Source organism: Pseudophryne corroboree, chromosome 7, assembly GCF_028390025.1.
Source record: "Pseudophryne corroboree isolate aPseCor3 chromosome 7, aPseCor3.hap2, whole genome shotgun sequence".
Lineage (NCBI taxonomy): Eukaryota > Metazoa > Chordata > Amphibia > Anura > Myobatrachidae > Pseudophryne > Pseudophryne corroboree.
Window position 1 is genome coordinate 262,710,356 of NC_086450.1, and position 24,107 is coordinate 262,734,462.

Here is a 24,107-nt window from a genome sequence, read left to right on the forward strand (position 1 = left end):
CCATTACTTCCTCACAATCCACACATGTTTCGGATAGTTCATCCTTCAGACACCGATGCAGATGCTTCAGATGGGGAATCTATGACACAAGTGGATGTTCCTGACCTCTTGGAGGCTATCAGGCTGATTCTTCAAATTGATGATGACGGACTACCTCCAGCTACCTCTAAGTAATCAGATTAATTCAAGTGTCAGAAGGTTACTAAATTAGTTTTACCCCATTCTGACCACTTAGTTGACATACGTCAGGAATCCTGGGAATATCTAGGAAAGAAATTCTCCCTGTCTAAGAAGATGCTAGCTCATTATCCCCTCGCTGCAGAGTTAAGTAAAAATTGGGAAACACTGCCGCTGGTGGACTCACAAGTCGCGCGTCTGGTGGTGACATCTGCTCTGCCTGTCACTACCGTCACCTCTCTGAAGGAACCGACGGATAAGCGTGTGAAGGGTTGCTTGAAGTCCATTTACACTCTTGCAGGAGCTGTGCATAGGCCCATTATTGCGGCTTCTTGGGCTGCAAAAGCTATTGAAGCCTGGGTTCAGGAAGTTGAAGAGGAGCTACCGTCTGATTTTCCTGATAATGCTAGACAGTGTCTTTCATATATTATTACAGCCTCCCATTATATACAGGAGGCGGCATCTGATGCAGGTATCTTGGCGGCCAAAGCGTCTACTACGTCAATTCTGGCTCGCCAGGTTCTCTGGTTGCGGTCCTGTTTTGTTGATCTGGACTCTAAAAAGACCTCGGAGGTGATCCCTTTTAAGGGAAACATACTTTTTGGGGAAGATCTCAACAAGATTGTTGCTGACTTAGCATCCGCTAAGATTGCATGTCTGCCTAGTACTACTCCTTCAGCTCGGAAAGCTAAAAGTACTTCCTTTCGTTCCTTTCGACCTCCAGGTAAAGCAAAGGGTCAGGCATACCCGAAACAGGCTTGCACTTCCAAATCCACTAAGTCCAAACTTGGCTGCCCGTCAGCCTGCTTCCAAAATGGACAAGCCTGCTGCATGATGGGGCAGGCCTCCCCCTGGGAGATCCCAGTGTGGGAGGCCGACGTCTATGGTTTGCCCAGGTATGGTTACAGACCACTTTGGATGCCTGGGTAAGGGAAGTCATTACTCATGGATACGTCATCTCTTTCAAGAATCTTCCCCCTCGCCAGTTTTGCTCAACAAACATCCCTTCGGATCAGGTGAAAGCAAAAACTATGCATTTGGTGGTACAATCTCTCCTGGATACAGGAGTGATAGTGCTGGTGCCTCTGTCTCAGAGAGGCATCGGTTACTCTTAAACGCTGTTCCTAGTTCCGAAACCGAATGGGAGTCCTCCTGGCCCATTCTCAACCTCAAGTTTTTTAACAAATTTGTGAAAGTTTCCAAATTCCGTATGGAAACTCTTTGCTCTTTTCTTCTGGCTTCAGAGCCCAAGGACTATATGGTATCCCTGGACATACAGGATGCTTACCTGCATATAGATATTGCCATGTTGCATCAGCAATACCTGTGGTTTGCTATTGGCAACCTACATTTTCAATTCCGGGCCTTACCTTTTGGTCTCACCACAGCTCCACAAATTTTCACCAAGGTCATGACAGCTCTGCTCCGCGGTCATGGCATCAGGATTCCTCCATATCTGGACGACTTGTTGATCCTGGCGAACTCGTTATCTGGAACTGACGGTCCAATTCCTACAGGCCCACGGGTGGCTAATCATCTGTAAGAAATCCTCCCTGGTCTCTGCTCAGAGTATGGTGCACCTGGGGGCATTGTTGGACACCCACAACCAGCGGTTGTTTTTGTCTCCGGAGAAGGTCCTGAAACTTCAGGACCAAGATAAGATGCTTCCTATCCCGCCCACATGTGTCGATGCCTGCATATTCCCATTGCAATGTCGCATCAGCAGTACCTGAGGTTTGCGGTTGGCAGCTTCCATTACCAATTTTGGGCGTTACCTTTTGGTTTGACCACTGCTCCGCGAGTCTTCACCAAGATCATGGCGGTAATGACGGCTGTACTCCGCCGTCAAGGGGTCAGGATCCTACCGTATTTGGACGACTTGTTGATCCTGGCGAATTCTCCAGACATTCTCCTGCACCATCTGGATCTGACTATCCAGTTTCTGCAAATCCACGGGTGGCTCATCAACTGGAAGAAATCTTCCCTGGTCCCTGCTCAGAGCATGGTTCACCAGCGGTTGTTCCTGTCTCAGGATTCAATGCTTCCTTTCTCGTCCGCAAGTGTCGATATATTTGGCGATGCAAATGTTAGGTCTCAAGGTATCGGCTTTCGACATGGTGGAGTACGCTCAATTTCACTCCGCCCTCTCCAGAGGTTAATTCTTTCCAAATGGGACTGCCTGCCTCACCGGATCAGGACTCGCATGATCTCCTAGTCTCCGGAGGTTCGCCTTTCACTGACCGGGTGACTACAGGACCAGCAATTAATCAGGGGTCGTCCCTTCTGGATCTCCAACTGGGTCTTTCTGACGATGGATCCCAGTCTGCGGGGTTGGGGCGCAGTGTTGGAGCAACACTCTCTTCAGGGTCGGTGGACCAAGGAGGAATCTCTCCTCCCGATTAAACATTCTGGAATTGCGGGCAGTGTTCAATGCGTTGATGCTAACCCTGCCTCTGGTACTGAACAGGCCTGTTCAAGTACAGTCAGACAACGCCACCACGTTGGCGTACATAAATCATCAAGGCGGCACTCGAAGCCGCATGGCAATGATGGATGTGTCAAAGATCCTTCAATCGGCGGAAAGCCATCTGCCAGCCATATCGGCAGTGTTCATTCCGGGAGTCCTCAACTGGAAAGCGGACTTCCTCAGTCGTCAGGACATACATGCTGGAGAGTGGAGCCTTCATCTGGAAGTCTTTCAACTCCTAGTGGACAAGTGGGGCCTACCAGATGTAGACCTGATGGCGTTTCGACACAATCACAAGGTTCCGGTCTTCGGAGCAAGGACAAGGGATCCTCAAGCAGCGTTCATGGACGCACTGGCAATTCCATGGAACTTTTGACTGGCGTACGTGTTCCCTCCTGTGTCACTTCTGCTCAGGGTAATACGGAAGTTCACGCAAGAAGGAGGAATACTATGTCTAATTGCTCCAGTGTGGCCCAGACGGCATTGGTTCTCAGACCTGCAGAGTCTCTCAATAGAGCATCCTCTTCTACTTCCGCAGCACCCAGACCTCCTCGTTCAGGACCCTTGTGTGTACCAGGATTTGGCCTGGCTGGCTTTGATGGCGTGGTTCTTGAAGCTTCAGTACTGAGGGCCAAAGGGTTTTCTGAGGCGGTCATTCAAACTATGTTGAAGGCCCGTAAACCGGCTTCTGCTCGGATTTATTATAGAGTCTGGAATTCTTACTTCACATGGTGTGCTGCTAAGAATTCTGATGCATCAAGTTCAGTACTTTTGGCTTTCCTACAACAGGGCCTGGACTTAGGCCTTCGTCTGGCCTCCCTCAAGTTTCATATTTCTGCCTTGTCGGTATGGTTTCAGAGAAAAATTGCGACTCTGCCTGATGTTCATTCTTTCACTCAGGGTGTTTTACGGATTCAACCTCCCTATGTTCCTCCTGTGGCTCCTTGGGATTTGTCGGTTGTTCTGGACGCCTTACAAGAGTCTCCGTTTGAACCTCTTGAGTCTGTGGAACTTAAATGGCTTACGCTTAAGGTCTTGTTTTTGCTGGCTATCGCCTGTGCTAGAAGGGTTTCAGACTTGGGTGCCTTGTCCTGTCTGTCACCTTTTCTGATTTTTCACCGTGACCGGGTGGTTCTTAGAACTTGCCCTGGTTATCTGCCTAAGGTGGTGTCGTCTTTCCACCTTAACCAAGAGATTGTGGTTCCGGCCTTTACCTCCCCAGGTTTATCCTCCAAAGAGCGGTCTTTGGATGTGGTACGGGCTCTCCGTATTTATATGAAGAGAACAGCTTCGCTTAGGAGATTTGATTCTCTGTTTGTTCTTTTTGGTTTTCACAAACGTGGCTGGCCTGCTAATAAGCAGACTGTGGCCAGATGGATTAGAATAGTGATTGCACATGCTTATGTGCAGACTGGCCTTCCTGCACCTGCTACCATCAAAGCCCATTCTACTCGGTCTGTTGGACCACGTTCATAAGGTTCTATGCCTTCGATACTTCCGCCTCCCAGGATGCCTCCTTTGGACGCCGGATTCTTGTGCCTGCTACAGTGCGCCCCCTCCCATAAGGAACTGCTTTAGGACATCCCCGATGTTATCCCTGTGGAACCCCAGTGTACCCCGCTGCAGAAAAGGAGATTTATGATAAGAACTTACCTTTGTTAAATCTCTTTCTGCGAGATACACTGGATTCCACAGGGCGCCCATCCTGACGCACTTAACTTCTTTGGGTTTGTATGGCATTTGCCGCTGGTACCTTCTCTTGTTGTAAGAATGTATTGTATTTGGCTACTAACTGTTGTCTCTTTTGCCTGCTACTGCATTGGACTGGTTAACAAACTGATCTCCAGTGCCTGGAGGCGAGGATATAGAGGAGCCGGTTCTATGCATCCTGGGAACAGTCAAAGCTTTTAGCCTGTTGGTGCCTTTGATCAAGATCCAACTCTACATCTCAATGTAATTCCCTGTTGAATCCAGTGTACCCCGTCGCAGAAAGAGATTTAACAAAGGTAAGTTCTTACCATAAATCTCCTTTTATACAGTGTTACGCAAACTATCTCCTATCTAAACTACTATTGTGTTATTGTTTTAGACCTGCTGAAGAACCAACTACCTGGACAGGTTACTTTGGCAAAGTAATCATGGCTTCCACCAGTTATTTGCCCTCTCAAGTAACGGAGATGTTTAACCAGGGGAGAGCTTTTGCAACTGTTCGTTTGCCTTTCTGTGGTCACAAGAACATCTGTTCATTGGCAGTGTAATTTACTCTTCGTTTGTTTGTTTTTTGTATGTGTGTTACTCTTCATGCTTTTGGTTGTCCTATTAAATTATTATAACTACCTCTGTGAATCCCGACAGCCGGAATCCTGAACATAAGTATAATTGGAAGGTTGAACGGTGTGCGGGAGGGGGGTGGGAGGGGGGGGGGGGGAGGGGTGTTAGAGTTAGGCTGTGGGCAGGGTTAGGGTTAAGCTGCGGGGAGTTTGGGTTAGGGGGAGGGTTAGAATTAGTGTTACCTGCCCCTTGCGCCACTGTCGGGATTTTAAGCAGTTGGGATGCTGGTGTCTGTATCCTGACTGCCGGTATCCCGTACCCAACCCGGCATAACAGCATGTGTATAATATTTTGCTTAACTAGTGCTGCAAATACCGTTTTTTATGACTAATAAACTAAGCAATAAAGCAATATTAATCTGTACTGCTTGTCGCCACACATGTGGCCCTCCAGCTGCTGTAGAAATACACATCCCAGCATGCCATTCCACAGTTGTAGCATTCCCAAATTTGCTGGGATGCGTAGCTTCATAACAGCTGGAGGGCTGCATGTTGAATACTCCTGCCCTACACAGTTTTGTTAAAGCTTTGTAATGGGGTAGTGATGGTCTAATTTGTTTCAAGCTAACATATTGTCTTATGTTCACATTTAGGATTCAAAAGATACCACGCCTACTAGTTGGGGCAGCAGATGGTTACCTTTACATTTATAACCTCGACCCACAGGAGGGTGGTGAGTGCACGCTAATGAAGCAACACAAGTAAGAAAAGATGTCATTTTCTTTTTTTATGGTTTTTATTTGTGGAATTTTTCGTTGCTTCTGTGATTGAATCCATAATCCTCTATACTGAAGTAGTGCTTGTTAGAAAAGACTGTTTAAGCAGAGAGCATTGTTGTGTAAAAAGGGACAATGATTATATCCTGGGTGTATTGTGGATGGTTATTTTTCTAGCTGCAATAATTATAGAGTAGTGAACAACTGAAATAATGTCACTCAGATAAAATTAGGTATAGTTTTTACACCAGGGCTTGACAAATTTTTCTAAAATCAAGGAACCAGGATTAAAGTGTAGGAGCCAGACCACCCATCCTCACATCCCCCCCCCCCCCCCCCCAAAAAAAAAAAAAAACCACCACTGCAGCCACATTACTGAGCATCTCCCCCAATCACCACCCCTAAGCAAACCAACCCCCACGGCCACACAACCAAGGGGTTACCCCTGGCATACCAGCCATCCTCAGTGCAGCTACCCCCCAGGCAAACAACAACCCCCTCCCCTGCGACCACATTATTGAGCAGCTAACCCCCACAGCCACACAAATAAGCGGGTACCTCTAGGCAAACAACCACTCTGCAGCCCCTCCCCCCCCAAAAAAAAAAAAAACAATCCCTCCTACTCTGTGGCTACATTACTACCCCTCCGAAGCTGCAAACCCTGGTCATGCATAGACCCTCTTATTGGTGATCTCTCTGCAGCCGCACTTTGGAGACAGCAGACAGAGCAGGATGGGACAAACAGGTACAGTAGTCAACGCAGGCCGGGACAGACACAAAACACATGAATTCCTGTGCAAGAAATGGCCGCCGCAATACAGGCACACCTCCAGAAATCTCTGTTGGGGCTAAAGAGGATCTGCTTCCTCCCTCCAAATTCTGGTAGCCATACAGCAAAATCTAGGGGCCATTGCTATCCAGCCCAAGGGATTTGTCGAGCCCTGATTTATACAATACTTTGTATTGTAGAGTACTTAATTTTACGTTTTCCACATATACAATAAATTCAACAGCCAGTTTGTTGTTTGAGAACAAACGAGCACTTGCTTGGTGGATGAGCTGCACATTATGGTGTCTCGGTGTATGTCAGAATTGCTACATGGTTAGATTTGAACAACCTCATCAACCAGGTAATTTAAACTTTTAAACTTGACATTTTGTTATATACTGTCTGAACATGACTAGAAATAACATGCACAAACAAAATTCTTATCGCAGTGTGTGCAAATGCTAGGAGCTTAGGAGACAAAATTCCAGAGCTGATTGTGATACTGACAAGGGATGATCTTTAGATTGTGGCTATTACAGAGTCATGGTATCCTATACCAGTATACAATTTATTTACGATGGACAGAATGGAAAGAATAGGAGGATGGGTGGCAATGTATGTGGGCAAAAAAGCATAAATGCTATTTTGATACATAATACTGAAGAAAAAACTGAGGCCCTTTGGGTGACCATAGAAACTAGAGAGAAGGACATTATTTGTCCTGAGGTACTCTATAGACCAAGCCACGGTGCAGGAACTGGCCAGCAACCTATTACAGGACCTCACTAAAATGGCTTTAAAAGGAGAGGTCATAATCATGGGAGACTTTACCTGATACGAATTTCTACATTTCCTACATGAGCATCCCTCAAGCAATTGGTGAGGGAGCCCACTCACAAAGATGCAGTATTAGATTTAATACTCGCAAATGGTGACAGGATATAAGACATATATGTGGGTGAGTACCTATGATCTGGGGACAATCAAACATTATGGTTTAGTATAAAGACAGGGTCCAACTCATGCCATACTAAAACAAAGGTGTTGGAATTTAGGAAGGCTGACTTAGCCGAAAATTTGGGAGATGTGTTAATGATTCATAGGCAGATTGGAGGAACTTTGAAGACGTGCAGGAGAGGTGGGAAAAATTAATAAGTGCAATCGTAAGCAGCAGACCTTGGTATCAAAAGGGTTAGGAAAAGCTCCAGGAAATGGATGTCAGTGTAGTTTAGAAAAGATATATCTACTAGTGTGAAAGCAATAAAGGTGGCCTTTAGGAAATATAAGCAGACTTAAAATAATGACAGAGGTGTACCTTGCCAGATGGAAGGTGGCTAAGAAGGTGTGAAGCTGAGGGAAAACTGGCCCAGTCAGTTAATAGAGGGCAAAACTTTTTTTAAGAATATAAGTGAAAGGAGAAAATCAAATGGAGATTTAAATCAAATGGAGATGTAAGATTGTGAGTTTGAGGGAGACAAGGCAATAGCAGCTCATGTAAATTATTTTTGTTCAGTATTCACTACAGATGGAGAAGGGAAGGGACCACAGTTAAGTTACAAGACAGTCATAAAAATAATGAGGATGAAAAATATGTTCACAGAGGAGAAGGTTCTAACAGAACTCTCAAAACTGAAAGTGGATAAATCAGTGGGGCCAGATGGGATATATCCAAGGACACAAGAAAAGCTGGTAGCACCATTAACTGGTTTAATCACTAGCCACAGGAGCAATTCCAGAGGACTGAAAAAGAGTGAATGTACCACTGCACAAAAGTGGAAGCAAGGAAGAAGCGAGTAACTACAGACCAGTAAGCCTTACATCAGTAGTAGGGAAACACTATTTAAAGAGTTTGTGGATTATCTTAATGCCAACAATTTACAGGATCCCAAACAGCATGTATTTACTGGGGGAGATCATGCCAAACAAATCTTATTTTCTTTTTTGACTTTAGTAAGGTATTTCACACAGTCCGACATCGCAGACTGCTAAATTGTAGTGTGGGATTGGATTCTAAAACAGTTGAATGTATTAAAACCTGGTTGCAGGATAGGAAACATAGTTGTAGTGAGTGGAGTGCATTCTAAGGAGGAAAATATTACCAGCGGAGTATCCCAGGGATCCATACTTGAACCATTGCTCTTTAATATCTTTGTTGGTGACATTACAAACTGCATTTATGGGTTACAGATGACCCAAATATATTCAAGGGGGTAGACACATCGGGAGGGGTAAAACAAATGATTGATGATTTAGGTAGACTTGAGGAATGGCAACTACAGTTTAACACTAAAAATGCATAATCCAGGTTAAATAATTTATTTATTATTATTTATTACCAGTTATTTATATAGCACACACATGTTCCGCAGTGCTTTACAGAGAATATTTGCCCATTCACAACAGTCCCTACCCCAGTGGAGCTTACAATCGCTATTCCCTATCACATGTACATGCACACACATTCATCGTATGGGTTAATATTGTTGGGAGCCAATTAACCTACCAGTATATTTTTGGATTGTGGGAGTAAACCGGTGTACCCGGAGGAAACCCACGCAAGTACGGGGAGAATATACATACTCCGCACAGTTAGGGCCATGGTGGGAATTGAACCCATGACCTCAGTGCTGTGAGGCAGCAATGCTAACCATTACACTATCTGTAATGCCCAAATATAGCGAGTCAGTCCATGCGAAGTGGTCAAACACCTGTTGCTTGATCATTTTTAAAAATTAAAAAAATGTCCGTTATCTCCCCTACAGTATACTTTGTCAAAAGTTCAAAACTACTAAAATAATATATATAGAGAGAGACAAAAAACCGGCTGCACACATCAAAAAAAGTTCATTCCGTAGGAGTGCCAGGCACATATGCAGTTATTCAAATATTGAAAAAAGAGCCTGCACCTCCAATTGTATTAAACAAACGTATTTCATGCATTCAAATATTCAATTCCAATAAAGTGCAAAAATAGTGCAAAAAAATCACAATAAGCAGAGGATAATGAAGCTATACTCATCATTAATGCCAGGGTGGTCACAATCAATCCTCATGCTTAAATAGCCCTGAATCCGACAGCTGTTTCGGTGCTTCCATTGCGCCTTTGTCAAGAAATAACATAATAGGCATACACCAACCATATATATACCTGCACTGATTATCACTGATTGACACCAACATCAGATTTACACTTGCTTATAGTGAAAACTATAATCAATTATCTTGATGTATGCTTTCTGAATGATGGCGATCGTTTATCTACTAGACTATACAGAAAAAAAACGGATAAAAACACTATTATTAGCAGACAGTTTCCATCCCGCACCACTTAAGAGGCTTGCCATTGTCGCAATTATTGAGGGTTGCTCGAATTACGTCTGATCCAGCTGAGCTACGAGAATCATTGGAAGAGATGGGCAATAGATTTGTTTGCAGATGCAAAATTGATGAAGCAATTTCGAGTTGTTTACAACATAAACGTGAGGAATTACTCTGTGCAAAGAGAGAGAGTACTAAAGACAATAGAATGATTTTTGCTTCTACATACTCGGTGGCTTCACAACATATACGGAATATGGTATTACGCCATTGGCATATATTGCAGGCGGATGACACCATTGGACATTTATGCAAAGAAAAACCATTATTCTGTTATAAGAGAAACAACAATGTTAAGGACATAGTGGCCAAATCTGACATAGGCCCTATTCGTACAAAAAGTTGGTTGCAACCAAAACATGGAGTATACAGATGCCATGGGTGTTTCAATTGCCAGTACCTCCTCTTAGGGGAATTTTTAATTGACCCCAAGACAAAGATCAGACATAATATACGCCATCATTTGACCTGTGACAGCCGTTATGTCATATATTTGATAAAAAGTCCATGCTCGCTCTTTTATGTTGGCAAAACAATCAGGACATTGAGGGAGAGGATAGCTTTGCATCGATCTTCTATTAAAAAGGCTCTTGTGAAAGTTGATAAGAGTACTCCTCCAGTTGCAAGACACTATGCACTCTGCAAACACTCTATGAGAGACTTCCAATGTATGCCCATAGACTGCATTCCTCCTCTTAGACGTGGCGGTGATCGGAATAAGCTGCTATTACAAAAAGAGTGTTATTGGATAAATTTCCTTAACACGGTTGCACCGGCTGGATTAAATGAGGAACTGTGTTTAAGCTGTTTTTTATAGGGACTGGTTCCCTGTCTCTTATTCTTGTAGTTAATAATACATATTTGGTGTTGGTATTTTATTTATCCATGTCCACGGTTATTGTTTTTCTTTTTTTACTATACAGGTTGAGTATCCCATATCCAAATATTCCAAAATACGGAATTTTTTGAGTAAGAGTGAGATAGTGAAACCTTTGTTTTCTGATGCCTCAGTGTACACAAACTTTGTTTAATACACAAATTTATTAAAAATATTGTATTATAAGACCTTCAGGCTGTGTATATAAGGTGTATATTAAACATAAATGAATTGTGTGAATGTAGACACACTTTGTTTAATGCACAAAGTTATTAAAAATAATGGCTAAAATGACCTTCAGGCTGTTTGTATAAGGTGTATATGTTACATAAATGCATTCTGTGCTTAGACTTGGGTCCCATCACCATCATATCTCATTATGGTATGCAATTATTCCAAAATACGGAAAAATCCCATATCCAAAATACCTCTGGTCCCAAGCATTTTGGATAAGGGAGACTCAACCTGTAGTTGTATGTTATCTACCATCTGTACATTTGCCTGGTTTACTTGCATCTATTGCTAATAGGGTATCCAGTATGGATAATAGTCATTTTTGTAAATTAACATACGTCCCTTCTGTTAATAGCACTGGCTTTTGTTTGTGGGTTGCCAGGGCAACCGGCCCGTCGCGTCAATTCCGGGTACGGAAGCGCGACCATGCGATCTGCCACGATGTTTTGTATACAGGTTGCTATGACGACCGGCCCGTCGCATCGCTTCCAGTCACAGGAGTGACTGCGGGAGAGCCAGGTACCGTAACTGAGGCGCTATGTGTGCGTCTCTGGGGAGATCAACGCCAGCTATAGCCACGGTGGTTCCTGTTGCAGGAACATCGTTTGGCTGGTATTTAGAAAATTTTCTTTTTGGTCACGATTTCTAGTGGCTATTTGTTTGTTTACATTCCCCACTTCCGGTCCTGGATGCCGTGTCTGAGGGAGGGAGCATGTTACAGGTGAGATGCATGAGGTAATCAGTACAGGTATATATATGGTTGGTGTATGCCCATTATGTTATTCCTTGACAAAGGCGCAATGGAAGCACCGAAACAGCTGTCGGATTCAGGGCTATTTAAGCATGAGGATTGATTGTGACCATCCTGGCATTAATGATGAGTATAGCTTCATTATCCACTGCTTATTGTGATTTTTTTGCACTATTTTTGCACTTTATTGGAATTGAATATTTGAATGCTTAAAATACGTTTGTATTAAGTTGGAGGTGCAGGCTCTTTTTCCAATACAGGTTGAGTATCCCATATCCAAATATTCCGAAATACGGAATATTCCGAAATACAGACTTTTTTGAGTGAGAGTGAGATAGTGAAACCTTTGTTTTTTGATGGCTCAATATACACAAACTTTGTTTAATACACAAAGTTATTAATAATATTGTATTAAATGACCTTCAGGCTGTGTGTATAAGGTGTATATGAAACATAAATGAATTGTGTGAATGTACACACACTTTAATGCACAAAGTTATAAAAAATATTGGCTAAAATGACCTTCAGGCTGTGTGTATAAGGTGTATATGAAACATAAATGCATTCTGTGCTTAGACTTGGGTCCCATCACCATGATATCTCATTATGGTATGCAACTATTCCAAAATACGGAAAAATCCCATATCCAAAATACCTCTGGTCCCAAGCATTTTGGATAAGGGATACTCAACCTGTATATATATGTATATGTATATATATATATATATATTAGTCCAAGAATAGGCACACTCCAATATTCAATATGCTTAAGGTATATTCAATCCAATACTCCTGTGAGTATTGGATTAAATATACCTTAAGCATATTGAATATTGGAGAGTGCCTGTTCTTGGACTATACAACAAAGATCACTCAGGATTTTGGGGATTTTTTGTGTAGTGCACCCCGCAGTTGTTTTTCATGATGAGAGTGCTGGACTGTTCTTCAGTGTATGTGTGTATATATATATATATATATATATATATATATATATATACACACACACACACACACACATACACATACACATACATTTTAAGCACAGGAACGGAGAGTGCGCACATCAATATGCACGTTGCACCCACGGGGCCTTAATGAGTCCCATGGGTTCAACAGTTTCCTATGATCAATTTGATGTACAAGAGGTCTGTGTAGGGGCAGGCACGTAGCGCCGTCCTGGTGTTTTGCATGTTCTGTTATATTGCTGCATTTAGTAACTAGGAGTAGTATTTGTGTCTATTGGGTCCTGCAGGCAATATAAGGGATTTGCTGAATGTGTCTATACACTAGCCCGGGGTATGTACTAGGTCCACATAAGGTGCAGTCAGCCAGAGTGTTTACGTCACTGCACCTGATAGATTTGATATGTGAGGGCTTCCAATACACCAGTCGGCATCTGCTACATGATTGGTTGGGGTCTATGACATATATATATATATATATATATATATATATCTCAGGTCAGGATCTTATGACTAGAGTTATATACATAAAGCTGGTGGGGTCAGATACGTTGTAGGTGGTTAACCCATACTAGTGCGCAAGATAAATTCTTTCGGTTTTAATCATAGGTATGATATTTCATGAATGTTAGGTACATATATATATATACTATAATGTGGTGCATATGTTCTTGTTTAAGCGGTTGTTACATAGCTATAGATATGAGCTGTTAGGAATGCGGGCCAGTTGCTCGTTCTACAGCGCTTAATATAATTGAGCCGATATGTGAATTAACTGATGCCTGCAGATGTACCATCCTCTTTATTTTGGTTTCATGTCAAAATGTTGTATGTATCCATGGTGACGGGGAGCACTGATGCGGGAGGTGCCGTATTATGACGTCACTCCCGGCGCGCCAAAAGGAGCGGACGGCGTCCCGCCGCTCACACGCGGCATGAGCACAGGGTGATTAACAGCCTTTATAGGTAAGATGGTTTTTGTATGTGATTATACCTGAGGAAAATGCCATAATAAACACGGCATTGAAACGTTGTCATTCTACACTGCCTACCTGCGAGTTTCATTGGTATAAGTCACCAGGAGTGCCACGCTTTTTGGCCATTATATATATATATATATATATATATATATACACACACACACACACACACATTTTAAGCACAGGAAAGGAGAGTGCGCACATCAATATGTAATTTCGTGCACTTTTATAAAAATAGTAAATATATACATTGTACAGTAGTTTAAAAGACTCTGTTTTGGCAACAGTCTGCCCTGGGTAAAAACCGTCAATCCTCCGATCTACTGGAATGACCTCTCGCACCGGCTCTGGACCCAGCGGGTGATGTCACAACGCCCACGTCATCTAGCCACACCAACGCGTTTCATCCAATAAGGGACTTCGTTGGGCGTGGCTAGACGACGTGGGAGTTGTGACGTCACCCGCTGGGTCCGGAGCCAGTGCGAGAGGTCATTCCACTAGATTGGAGGATTGATGGTTTTTATCCAGGGCAGAGTGTTGCCAAATCAGATGTTTTTAAACTACAATGTATGTGGATATTTACTAATTTTATAAAAGGTACAAAATTACATATTGATGTATGCGCTCTCCGTTTCTGTGCTTAATACCTTCCAATTTACTCCGGTGGCTCGGAGTAGGATTGAGCAGCACTGTGGGAGAATATACAGACCTAAACTTCGGATGGACTTGTTGCGCATAGACTGATTCATTTTTTTTGTGTGTGTGTGTGTATATATATATATATATATAATATAATTTATACTTAGACGGCATATGTAGAAAGAAGGCTCAATTTAATAATCACATAAAGTGGCAGAGACAGCACTTTTCCATGTGAAAGTAATGTGGAGGATCCAGATAAAGTTTTGGAAGCAGTAGCAGAATCCCAGGTGTGTGACCAGCAGCACCTGGGATTTCCTGATATAAGGGTTTCCAGGGCAGAGTCACCTTGCTCTTGACTGTGGAATAGCTGCCCAAGTGATAGGCCGTGTTGTGTGGGTTAGACTAGGGACCACTGGAGGCTTTCAAGAGTCTGCTATGCTGAGAGTGCCTGTATGCTACTGCCTGTAATACTGACTGCACATGGATTTAACTTGCTATGTGGAGACCTGCTGTTCAAAATAAACACCCGAGTCCCCGTGTTTGTGATCCTTGTCACTAGATAGATAGATAGATAGATAGATAGATAGATAGATAGATAGATAGATAGTATATTGTAAAAGTCAATTGATTTTCAAAACAATACAAAATAGTTGCTACGGGCGCAAATAGAGTATGATAGTATACTGTTGAATTGCGGTACAACCCACAATCCGTTTTAATATAGCAAGTAAATGTATTAAATTGCGATAACAGGTAACAGACAAATGCAAGTAACAACACACCTTGAGAGACTTGCAACCAATATACATACGCATGCGCCCCTTGTTCCAGGTGATCAGTCTTCAGCAAGAGGACTTCTGAGATAGGAGATCTGATCTCTGTCTCCAGGGGCTCAGTATTTATACCCTTTGTCCACAGGCACACAATACATCAAGTAAAGTCTTTTAGCATTGCTCCAGGGGTGAAGCATCTCTATAACTCGAAAGCCCATAGGTCAGTTCACAGGAGGGAGAAGGCTTTGTTACTTGAAGGAGACACACGTTTGCCCTCAGGGTCCTGCTGCGAAAGTGGCTTGAACTGGCTAATGTACACACATTGCTCTCCACATTTATATATCTATATCAAATATTGCTCATATCATCCGATCGCTGTGTGTGACTGTTTGTTCAAAATGACTGGGCTACTGCTAATAACATGCTGATCAGTATGACCCTAAATATGGGGCAATAATGTGATTTTAACCCTGTGGTATGTGTAATACTGGTTTACTGGTTTGTTACTAATGTTGCTATATATTAGAACAGTACTCTGGTCGTGAAGTGACTGTTATTTATGTGATATGTAAGAATGTATGTGTAACATTATGACTTTTCTCAGGGATTTCGTATTCTACCGTAATGCATGAAGTGTGCGGTGATCCGCAAAGCACTGTAATGCGCAAAGTGCGTACGTACGCACGCAACTGCTAATAAACGCCGCAATGTATTCTAATACAGAAATGCAATTTTGACTTTGACAGTCCACGCTTTGATAGTAAACACAACTGTCACCTAAACAGATCAACATATGGTAATAGTTTCATAACTCCTAAATTTCAACCTTGGGCGAAGGAAAGGAAAAGAGATGGCGTTGTTGGGATTTAAGATGGGGCCTAGTGAAACAGATGAAGCATGTGTGTACGGGTGTATGTCAAGAGTGAATGCATCTTCATGACATATTAAGTAGCTAATCTGAGATTATTAATAAATGGGGAGGCACATTTACCTGACGATACATTTGTGGATAGATATATATATATATATATATATATACCCATCCACAGTATGCCGGCACTCAGTATATAAGTCCCCAACTGCTCAGGTGCCTCTCTGACAAACAAACATCCAGCAAAGAAAGATGGCACTCAGAGACTGTATTGAAACGATGAAAGAAGATATCTGTATTAAGATGTTACAGCATCTAACGTTTTCGGAGCGATTGCCCCGTCCTCAGGATAACATCTACAGCAAAACACAAGTGAACAAAACATACATAAATACCCTTACCTGTCCCCCGATTCCCGCTCCGTCCAGCGCTCAGGCCGCACGCCCACCGGAATCACTGCTAGCCAAACTTCCTGGTGCGCGGCCTCCGTTACTGTGGTAACCGCAGAGCATGCGTTCCACAGTCAGCTTCCTGCGCTCCAGTAGCGCAGCTGAGGACACCGAATGAGGTTGCAGCACAAGAGCTGAAGGGAGAAGGAATACACAATTAAAAAAATATATAGAGTACATACAGATATTACAGAGGAAAACAATCAGGATCATAAATTGTATACTTTAACCCATACTTGTAATAAAAGGAATAAACGCTGTATGGTCACAGTGACATAAACATTACAGTAAACTGTTCCAATTGATTTTTTCATTTAACCCCATAGGACTCGTGGTGCCCAGACGAACAATCCAACGTGATTCTTTTAGTAATAATTGTTTAGCTCGGTCCCCACCCCGAAGGGAAACTGGTACATGATCTATAATGTAATATTTTAGATCATCTAGTGTATGACCTGCCAATTTGAAATGTCGGGATACCGGCTGATCAATATCCTTCCCATTCAAGGTCATATTGATCGCTGATCTATGGGCATTCATCCTCTCCCTGAACTTCCTGGTGGTCTGGCCGATGTAATAAAGGCCACAAGGACACACAATAATATACACTACGAAAGTAGTAGTGCATGTGAGGACAAACCTAATATCAAAGATCTTATCAAGGTGGGGATGTTTAAATTCTCTACATGCTACCATATATTTGCAAGTAGTGCAATTGAGGCATTTATAACAGCCTGGGGGTTTGGTATATACATTAACCGGTTTTTTAATCCCAAGACCTGTAATATTAGCATGGACTAGTCTATCACGTATGTTGCTACCCCGTTTGAACGCTGCCAGTGGTCTCATATTTTTAAAGACAGGGAGCTCCTTATCAGAGCTCACAATAGGCCAGAGTGCATTGGTAGCTCTCCGAATAATGGGACTGGCCGTGGTGTAATTGCTCACCCAAGGAATAACCTTGTCCTGATGACGCTTAACGGGTTGTAATAAGCTGGCCCTATCCATCTGTAAAACCTGCCTTTTTTGTTCCTCTAGAATTAAAGGGCAATATCCCCTGTCTTTAAATTTGGATATAAGGCCATCCAGAGCTTCTGGCAAACGATCAGGGTCACTGGTGATGCGTGCAAAGCGCATCATTTGAGATAACGGCAAGCCTTTTTTTTAAGGCTGCCGGATGATGACTAGATGCCCTCAAAAAAGTGTTCCTGTCAGTACATTTGGAATAAACATCTGTTGTAATTTTACCATTATTGACAGTCACCAGTACGTCAAGGAAGTTGGCACTACTCGTACTATGGGTATAGGTAAATTTAATTGGTGAGTCAAAGCTATTAATAGAAGTCATCAGTTGTTCAAAACGTTCCTCCCCCCCGGTCCACAGAAGAAACACATCATCTATGTACCGGGTGAAGAACAATATATATTGACTAACATTAATATCACTGAAAAACATATCAGCCTCCTGAAAAAACATAAATATATTCGCATACGAGGGGGCCACGGGAGACCCCATGGCACACCCACGTAGTTGAAGAAAAAAACCCCCATCAAACAAAAAGTAATTGCGCCTTAATGTTAATTCCAACAAAGTTAAAAATAGCACATGATCAAAGCTTGATATGGGAAGATGACGTTCCAGGAACCGCCTCATCGCAGTAAGTCCACCCTCATGGGGGATAGAGGTATACAGACTGGATACATCCAAACAGCATAACAAGGTGCCACTTGGTATGCTGTCAATATCCCTCAGATAATTCAAGAAGGAAGTTGTATCTTTCAAAAATGTTTTTTCTTTCAGTAGAAGTGGCTGAAGGATACTATCCAATAATTGAGAGATAGGCTGTAATAATGAGTCCCTCGCAGAAATTATAGGTCTGCCGGGAGGCTCCCTTAGGTTTTTATGTATTTTTGGTAAAGTGTACAGCACTGGCACTTTAGGGTGCTGTACACAGAGAGCTTTAAATACTTTTTGTGGAATTTTGTTCTCATTATACGCCTTCTCTAAAACTTGAAACAATTCCTTTTGATAGGCAGCCATCGGGTCCACGCTCAATTTCATATATATTTCCCGGTCTTGCAACTGACGTTGAATTTCCAATCTATATTTGTCAAGATCTTGAATTACTATGGCCCCGCCTTTGTCGGCGGGTCTGATGACAATGTCCTGGTATGAAGCAAGATCTTTCAAAGCCAGGTATTCCACTTTAGTGAGATTGGGACGTACTTGACAAGGGGTAGACGTAAATCTGTTCACCGACTCATCCAGCAAGCGGTTAAAGGTTTTTAATGAAGCATTAGTAGATATTGGATCATAATTGGACCTTGAGGCTGACTTCAAAAAAGAAGAGAAAACATTATCTTCCTGTATGGAAGTGTTTGATTGAAAATGTTCCTTCAGGCGTAGTTTCCTGGAGAAATTATGTAAATTGACTTTCCAGTCAAAATCATTATGTTTGTTAGTGGGAACAAAACTGAGTCCCAGATTCAATACTCCTGATTCAATTGGAGTCAGAGACCGTCTGGACAAGTTAAAGATCAAGTTTTCTTTTTGTTCACCAACGTGACTTTTCTGGGCTCTCTTGTTCTGACCACCCCGGCGGGTGGGAGCGATTCGTTTTGACGTCTCGCATCCTTTTCTGGTTGATCTAAAGGGACCGCAGAGTGAGACCCATGATCCTCAGAGTCAGAGAACCTGAAGTCACTGTCGCTACTTGATTTGTTCCGGTCGGCTCTTGCTCCCTGCGTTCTTTTCTGCCAGGGTCTACGTTTTTTGCCACCATCCATCGAAGATTGTGTAGTCTCACCACCATATAACCATTTATATACGCGGTTATCATCATAGTCTGAATCGACGGCAAATTTCTTGTTCCTCTTGAATTTTAATAAATCAGTGCGATAACGGTCACACTGAGTTTGTAGTTTTTGTAGCCAATCTTGGCTAGCATCCTCCTCAAGCTTCTGGCGATTATCTTTTTCAAAGGCAGTAATTTTTGATCTAATGGCAGTGAGTTCTTTATTTGCTTCATCTACCACTAAGATCATGAGGTCGAATGCGCACTTATTGAGAATGGCAATCCACTTCCTCACAAAATCAGGATTATTTCTTCCTATGGTAGGAACATTCCTGACCCTGAACCCTCTGGGTATCTTATGTTCTCTGAAGTAATTAGATAAAGTGACACTGTGCAATAAAAAGTCCGTTTCACGTTTTTTCATTTTCAGTAACTGGAAATAAATGTCCTCCGCCTTCAACACTGCATCTGACGGAGTTAACAACTCTTTAGACAATATGTCTTCAATTTCTGCAGCCGAAAAGCTGAAGGTTTCACCAGGTTGAGTGAGTAATAACCCTTGCAAGCCAGATGTTTCACGTGCTTGTGCTAAACTGGCTTGATCCATACTGAATATTACAAAAGCACAGTGTCACTAGTAAAAAACAGATATAAGTAAATCTGTAGTGATGCACGCTGAAAGATCAGTCAATCAATCAAATCTGAAGTCGGTGCCTTGCAACGGGTGGCTGTAACACAGCACAAACATACCCATCCACAGTATGCCGGCACTCAGTATATAAGTCCCCAACTGCTCAGGTGCCTCTCTGACAAACAAACATCCAGCAAAGAAAGATGGCACTCAGAGACTGTATTGAAACGATGAAAGAAGCTATCTGTATTAAGATGTTACAGCATCTAACGTTTTCGGAGCGATTGCCCCGTCCTCAGGATAACATCTACAGCAAAACACAAGTGAACAAAACATACAAAAAGGCTTGCCGTTATCTCAAATGATGCGCTTTGCACGCATCACCAGTGACCCTGATCGTTTGCCAGAAGCTCTGGATGGCCTTATATCCAAATTTAAAGACAGGGGATATTGCCCTTTAATTCTAGAGGAACAAAAAAGGCAGGTTTTACAGATGGATAGGGCCAGCTTATTACAACCCGTTAAGCGTCATCAGGACAAGGTTATTCCTTGGGTGAGCAATTACACCACGGCCAGTCCCATTATTCGGAGAGCTACCAATGCACTCTGGCCTATTGTGAGCTCTGATAAGGAGCTCCCTGTCTTTAAAAATATGAGACCACTGGCAGCGTTCAAACGGGGTAGCAACATACGTGATAGACTAGTCCATGCTGATATTACAGGTCTTGGGATTAAAAAACCGGTTAATGTATATACCAAACCCCCAGGCTGTTATAAATGCCTCAATTGCACTACTTGCAAATATATGGTAGCATGTAGAGAATTTAAACATCCCCACCTTGATAAGATCTTTGATATTAGGTTTGTCCTCACATGCACTACTACTTTCGTAGTGTATATTATTGTGTGTCCTTGTGGCCTTTATTACATCGGCCAGACCACCAGGAAGTTCAGGGAGAGGATGAATGCCCATAGATCAGCGATCAATATGACCTTGAATGGGAAGGATATTGATCAGCCGGTATCCCGACATTTCAAATTGGCAGGTCATACACTAGATGATCTAAAATATTACATTATAGATCATGTACCAGTTTCCCTTCGGGGTGGGGACCGAGCTAAACAATTATTACTAAAAGAATCACGTTGGATTGTTCGTCTGGGCACCACGAGTCCTATGGGGTTAAATGAAAAAATCAATTGGAACAGTTTACTGTAATGTTTATGTCACTGTGACCATACAGCGTTTATTCCTTTTATTACAAGTATGGGTTAAAGTATACAATTTGTGATCCTGATTGTTTTCCTCTGTAATATCTGTATGTACTCTATATATTTTTTTAATTGTGTATTCCTTCTCCCTTCAGCTCTTGTGCTGCAACCTCATTCGGTGTCCTCAGCTGCGCTACTGGAGCGCAGGAAGCTGACTGTGGAACGCATGCTCTGCGGTTACCACAGTAACGGAGGCCGCGCACCAGGAAGTTTGGCTAGCAGTGATTCCGGTGGGCGTGCGGCCTGAGCGCTGGACGGAGCGGGAATCGGGGGACAGGTAAGGGTATTTATGTATGTTTTGTTCACTTGTGTTTTGCTGTAGATGTTATCCTGAGGACGGGGCAATCGCTCCGAAAACGTTAGATGCTGTAACATCTTAATACAGATATCTTCTTTCATCGTTTCAATACAGTCTCTGAGTGCCATCTTTCTTTGCTGGATATATAAATATATATATATACATTTATGTGTAAGTAGTATTTCTGCATGGGTTATGTGTGATATTACCTGAAGCAAGATATGAGTACAGGAAGAAAAGGTAAGACCACCTTTATAGGCGCTTTGCTGATACCTGGGGATCATTGGTTAGATGTGGGAGCTCCTCTAACCTATGGAGGATCCTTGAAAATCTAAATCAAACTGTGACAAAGCGACAATCAATGGAGGAAGGAGGGAAAGAAAATAATACGGTCTCCATTTCAGTGTTGTATACCAGGTCGTCTTCTTCCTCAACACTGCTGCTCCTTAAACTCATTAAATTTGTCTTTCCATCTTCCGGTACTCTGCACCTATTCTTTTTCGGATTCATAATTCAAACACATTTCACTACTAAACCAATAATTATGATGGCACCATAGATGCAAAGGAGAAGCTTCCCTATACTGGCTATCCTTTCTTGTGCCCATTCTCCTAACCCAGAGAACCATTTTAGTGGATATAACCAGGAAACCCATCCCATTATCGCCTCACCCATGGCCGATAAAGTGAGATTATGTTTCCTCCTAAATTCACATTTGAGCTGCAGTATCTCATCCATCTTATGGTCTATCACATCCTTTGGGTCATCAGTACTATTGGTGATATAAGTGCAACATTTAACTCCATATTGGGTCGCCAAAGTTGCACAATACCCTCCAGTAACAGCCGTGACATAATTCAGAAACATGCGATGCTGCACCAGTTCTTTATTATAGGCTTGTAACTCTCTACTCGTATATCTGAAGGTGTCATCATACGTTTCGGTTATATTGTTAATTAAATTCTCCAGTGCTTGTATATACTGATAATTTATGATTCCTCTGCCCTTTTGGGTTATGTCTAAGGCCAGTCTAAGGCATCCAATTTGGATGCCATGTGTTCCTCCCCTAATATGGAGTTTCTCTTATAGATGTGTTCGTAGTGAGTATGAGTAAAAGGAGGAGGAATGTTATTGTGGATATTTACCACCCTGTCATGGGTAAGGGTCATAGGGGCAGATGTATTAACCTGTAGAAGGCATAAGGAAGTGATAAACCAGTGATATGTGCAAGGTGATAAAGGCACCTGCCAATCAGCTCCATTATGTAAATTAACAGTTAGGATCTGATTGGCTGGTGCCTTTATCACTTTGCACATATCACTGGTTTATCACTTCCTTATGCCTTCTCCAGGTTAATACATCTGCCCCATTATTTCCGGTAACACTCTTCCAAGATTGAACAAACCCTCGGAGTTCAGAGATAGCCATTTGTATGTTTTCTACAACAAATAAAATATACATCGTCTGGAAGGATATAGGGAACAGAGTATGTCATAATCATGGTACACAAAATTTTATGGAAACTACCCGTCCCCATCTCCTTTATTTGAACATCACAAGTTTGTCTGTACGACGGTTGCACAGTACCCTGCTGACACCTTCCCAGCCATGATTTTGCTGAGCCCTCTGAAGTATCCACACTTTTGGGGTTCCCCACTTCTGAGAATCCCGCGCACTGTTTCAACCTCAATAGTCTTTCTGTTAGCTCTTTGTGAATAGGCCATTGTCTGATTGTTCCATATTACCTCCCAATATCCTGGTTTTCTGAGGTTGGTGAAATTCAAACACAACAGGGATTTATCTACAGAATATTGATGAAGTTTTAGACAAGGGGCCTAGTTAAACTGTATTTCTTATCCACCGGCCTCCCTCCCTTTAACTCAAATACTTCAGATATATTTAATGGATACGGCACTAACCATACATTATTTTGCTTCTGAGGTACCTGTGAGCACACCCAGCAGTCTGTTTGGTTTAAGACCTTATCCACTAGTGAATGATACTCCCTTAAATGATGTCTGTCAAATCTGGCATTAGTGCTTGACGGACATCACTGGATGCACTTGTCTTCAATTATGGGACTGCAGTACTTACAAATACAGTATTCCTCAGACAATAGCCCACCACATTGTCTCTGAACTCCGTGCCCTCTAGACCTCTTACTTATTCCTGCTTTGATCAAAGTGTCAGACCGATCCTGTGACTCTACCAATTCATCATCATCTCCTATAAAACCTGTTCAAGACCTCCACTCAACTCCGTGGGAGCCCTCACAAAAATGTATTGTTTTGGAAAAATGAAGGCAAAAAGAGAAAAATAGTTTCCATCTTGTTATTAACAGTCCTGGATGACTACTTTATACGCTCAGGGGATGTCCAAATACAAAAATCTGTACTACAAATATACACCTGGCGCTGTCATTCATCAAACTGAGAGCAGCTGACCTCGAGGAACTGATCCCAATCCCCTCAAAACAGAAAACCATATAAACACAATGAGACTGCGCTTCTCACTTTGATATAGTTTTATATAACATTAATTAATACATAAACAATATATAGATGCCGGCCAGTATCACACAGTTTAAAAAATATACACAGACACAATATTAAAATAAGCCCATAACAATTAGCAGCAAACACATATGAGTGCTAAAATCCTAATGCACTAATGCTTACTTGCACACAAGTTTCCAATAAGGATATTATATTAAAACTCAGTCTCAATGAGGCTTC

At 42.4% G+C, this 24,107-nt stretch overlaps 1 protein-coding gene across 2 annotated transcripts in view; it reads left to right on the plus strand.

Annotated features, from left to right (window-relative positions):
* The window catches only part of WIPI2 (WD repeat domain, phosphoinositide interacting 2), a 797,269-nt gene that overhangs the window by 694,665 nt on the left and 78,497 nt on the right, over positions 1–24,107 (plus strand). For both annotated transcript variants that reach the window (XM_063934120.1, XM_063934121.1), the window contains 2 exons: positions 4,734–4,898; positions 5,568–5,675. In XM_063934120.1, the coding sequence (XP_063790190.1) occupies positions 4,734–4,898; positions 5,568–5,675 (273 nt within the window). The remainder of the gene's footprint in view (positions 1–4,733; positions 4,899–5,567; positions 5,676–24,107) is intronic.